We start from the raw sequence: 4,159 nt of genomic DNA on the forward strand, positions 1-4,159 counted from the left end.
GCTTCCATGTTGTTTGTGTAATAATCGAGTGATCCAAGAAGGATTTCGTTGCTCCATCGAGCACACATGCGATGAATCATAGGAATGAGAAACTGTTCCCTTGTTCGGAATGCAACACGAGTTTCATCTGGCCATCACATCTGAATAGACATACGAAGATTCATACCGGTGAGAAATGAGAAATATTCTTGTCCGGAATGTGGGAAGAATTTCGCCCAGTTATCGAATCTGCGCACACATGAGAAAATTCATACCGGGAAGGAGCCGTATTCCTGTTCGGAATGTGGGAAGAATTTCACCCATACATCAGGTGTGTCTAAGCATCTAAGCATATGCATATTTATACCGGAGAGACAACATGGAAAAAAATTTTTGGCAACAAAAAGACTTTTCTTAATCACAGCACTTGAAGTCTCCCATCACTTCATAGGGTTACCCATCCCTTTCGTTTGTCAACTCACAGTTCCATTTGCAAGTAACATTTCATTCAATCAATAATCCATCCCAACTACAGTCTCATACCCCTGAATTGCAGAATAGTTGATTTGCATTCAACGAAAGTGCCAAATCGGTGACAAGTCTAAGGTGTTTCAATGTAATGGTTTCAACATAATATTCAATGCTACAAGTTTCAATACAATTAGCAGTATCAGTAATACAAGCATTACTATCAGCAGTAGTTTTACAAATGGTGGCATTCGCATTAATCGAAATACTTGGATGAGAATTTTTATGTGTATTCATTAGCGAACAACATGATTAGTGATTTTTGACAGTAAACAATATATCCGATTGACAACACATCGGTCAAAAATGCAAAAACGCTATTGATGACCTGCGTTGACGTGCAATGATGTGACAATGCAATCAGTCTTCAATACTTTATACTGAATAATTTCATTTCAGCTGTCATATTGCATTGGGAAAAATAATTCATGTAGATGTGTTATACAAATATGTCCGGCATAATATTAAAATGAAAGAAGTCCAATACTTGATACCGGTAATTTTGTTTTTGTGGTAATTTCATTGCTTCCAAGACCGATCGAAGTTGTACCATTGTCCAATAAGATTTAAATTTCAGTGAAAAATACTTGAAGGAGAGCAGAATTGGGCATTTATATGATTTTAATATTGATTTTCCGACAGTAATAGTTGATTTGAAATTAATTAGAGCAATTCCAGTGAAACTAATATTTGCTTCTTAAATTTATTTCCACATTTTGAAATGATGAAGATGATGAAGATGAAATGCCTATTGTCCTTAACGAAACTTTGCAAGTTAACTATGAACTGACAAACGAAATGGATAGGTAATCCTATGAAATGATGGGAGATCTCAACTGTTGTGATTAAGAAAAAGACTTTTCGTTGCCAAAATTTTACTTCAGTGTTGTTTGTGCAATAATCGAGTGAGGGATCCACTTAAGACAATTCATTTCATCAGTAATTTAGTAACTCAATTGCAAGTTCTTCATGCATGGCATGCAGGTTACCTGCTCATCATATATTCGCATTCATCGCCCTGCATTGCCATGAATCTTCATGTGTCTTCTCATATTCCCTGCATGGGAGAGAAGCTTTTGTTACATTTCAGGCAAGGGCACTTCTCACCGATATGAATTTGCTTATGTATACGCAGATTCGATGACTGGGCGAAATTCTTCCCACATTCCGAACAAGAATATGGCTTCTTACGATATGAATCTTCATATGTCTATTCAGATGCGATGGCCCGATGAAACTCATGTTGCACTCCAAACAAGAGAACGGTTTCTCATTCGTATGAATCTTCATATGTTGACTCAAAGTACATGAAAGGGTGAAATTCTTCCCACATTCCGAACAAGAGTGCGGTTTCTCACTGGTATGAATGTTCAAATGTTGGTTTAGATGCGATAACTGGATGAAGTTCTTCCCACATTCCGAACAAGAATACGGCTTTTCACCGGTATGAATCATCATATCTATTCAGATGCGATGGCCAGATGAAACTCATGTTGCATTCCGAACAAGGGAACGGCTTCTCATTTGCATGATTCATCGTATGTGTGCTCGGTGGAGCAACGAAATCCTTCTTGGATATTTCGCATTTGAGCCGCTTCTTACCTGTCTGAGTCGCATTTTGTGAATGTTTCCTTTGTTTTTTTTGGAATGTTGTCTTTTGAATGCTTGGGTGTTGGATGTTTCATTTTGATACCTCATAAGCCAGATTTTCTTTGGCATATCTCCTACAGCTGTCTGTTCCCTACTCGCTTCTTGAATTGGTATGTTCAATGACCTTGCATCTTCGTGATCCGCTTGTCTCCCACTCGCTTCTACTATTGATGCATCTGGTGGTTCAATCCGTCCACCACACATTTTTGACATTGTTAAATCCAGCGGTTCTGTTTGTGGTTCCTCAAACATATGAAATTATGAACCTTATGCTGCGCAAAAATCTTAATATATTTCAGCTCTACTTCTACTTTAAATGAACTTACGATAGCTTGAGTGTTGCGCAGATGAAAAAGGAAGAAGATGAAACAGTTGAAATGCATATTGATAAGAGTAATATCTTGCCAATTCTGAAAAATATTCAAATTTAACAGTGCACTGAAGAACGATTGCATATGAGAAACAACACCGCCTGCTGTTTGGCAATTGTGCAAAACAAGTACATACTTTTCTAAATATGTTAGCATTGAAAAGAGATCGGCACGCATTCATTGCGGGTATAATACAAACATCTCGCATTCAAGCATCTGGCACAACAACCTTTTCATATTGGACATTGACTGCAAGTTTTCCACAGCAGATTTCATTAGAACTTGCATAGTTACTAATTTGATACAAAGGTAATTCTGTTTCGAAAAAAGGGAGTGCTCGTCTTGGAGGCTTAAATTGCATGACGCAAAATTTTGAAAAATTGCTGACATTCTCTGTCGAAATACATGAAATAGAACTTACTAAACGCAATTTCACGGAAGATTGTTTGACAGACACTACCGAACATTTCTGTTGGGTAATGGTAGGAGATGAGGTCTATAAATGTCAATTTAGATGGGAGTGGCTAGCACGTATATCGATAACCTATGGTAATGTAATAATAGAAATCACTCTTAATCCTTTATACTTTAATCTTTTATGAATAATTTCATTTCAGCTGTCATACTGCATTGTGAAAAATAATTTATGCAAAGCTGCTGCAATATTTTTCCCAATTTTATTACATTTCGCTTCAATTCTTTTTTCCAGAAATTATTGTTGGCAAAATTACCATTCTTAAAAGTAAGACGAGATATGTAACTGAAAAATGTCCGCAAAATCCATTTTTTTTCTATTTTTTAAAAATATACTACCGATATGATAAACTCATATTTGTTGAAAAATGTTCCAAATGCAAATCACCTTCTGTTAGGCCTAGAAAAAAGTTTTGAGATATACTTATAGAAAATACGACATAATTGCAATGCGCATATCGGTTCAAAATGCGTCCATCAGCCATCAAGACAATTTCCACAGAATTTCCACATTCCTACCGCATGCAGTTCAATTGAACCTGGCCTATATTATCATGAATCTTGTTATGTGTTGTCTCATATTCCTTGATTGGGAGCTTTTGTTACATTTCAGACAAGAGTACTTCTCACCGTTATGAATTTGCTTAAGAATATACAGACCCGGTGACTGGGTGAAATTCTCCCCACATTCCAGACAAGAATACGGTTTCTACCGGTATGAATCCGCTTATGTGTATTCAAACCCCATGGATGGGTGAAATTCATCCCACATTCACTGGTATGAATTTTCTTATGCATATTCAGAAGCGATGGCCAGATGAAACTCATGTTGCATTCCGAACAAGGAAACGGCTTCTCATTTGCATGATTCATCGTATGTGTGCTCGGTGCAGCATTTCTCACCAGTATGATTCATCATATGTGTGCTTGATGGCACACCGAAATCTTGGATATTTCGCATTTGAACCGCTTCTCACCTGTATGAGTCGTATTTTCCGGATGTTTCCTTTTGAGTATTTGGTTGTTGGAAGCTTCATTTTGATACCTCATAAGCCAGATTTTCTTTGGCATATCTCCTACACTTGCTTATTCCCTACTCGCTTCTTGAATTGGTAAGTTCAATGACCTTTCTGCATCTTCGTGATCAGTTTCGCTGA

General features: G+C 37.1%; 1 protein-coding gene across 1 annotated transcript; it reads right to left on the reverse strand.

Moving 5' to 3' along the window:
* Nucleotides 1-1,593: 1,593 nt before the first annotated feature.
* On the reverse strand, nucleotides 1,594-2,409 carry LOAG_18767 (zinc finger protein; the record flags this gene model as incomplete). Its single annotated transcript, XM_020451429.1, has 3 exons — nucleotides 1,594-1,864; nucleotides 1,950-2,138; nucleotides 2,201-2,409. The coding sequence occupies 3 exons, from the start codon at nucleotides 2,407-2,409 to the stop codon at nucleotides 1,594-1,596; spliced, it is 669 nt and encodes a 222-aa protein (XP_020304785.1).
* Nucleotides 2,410-4,159: the final 1,750 nt, after the last annotated feature.

The sequence above is a fragment of the Loa loa genome (assembly GCF_000183805.2).
Source record: "Loa loa unplaced genomic scaffold supercont3.509, whole genome shotgun sequence".
Classification (NCBI taxonomy): domain Eukaryota; kingdom Metazoa; phylum Nematoda; class Chromadorea; order Rhabditida; family Onchocercidae; genus Loa; species Loa loa.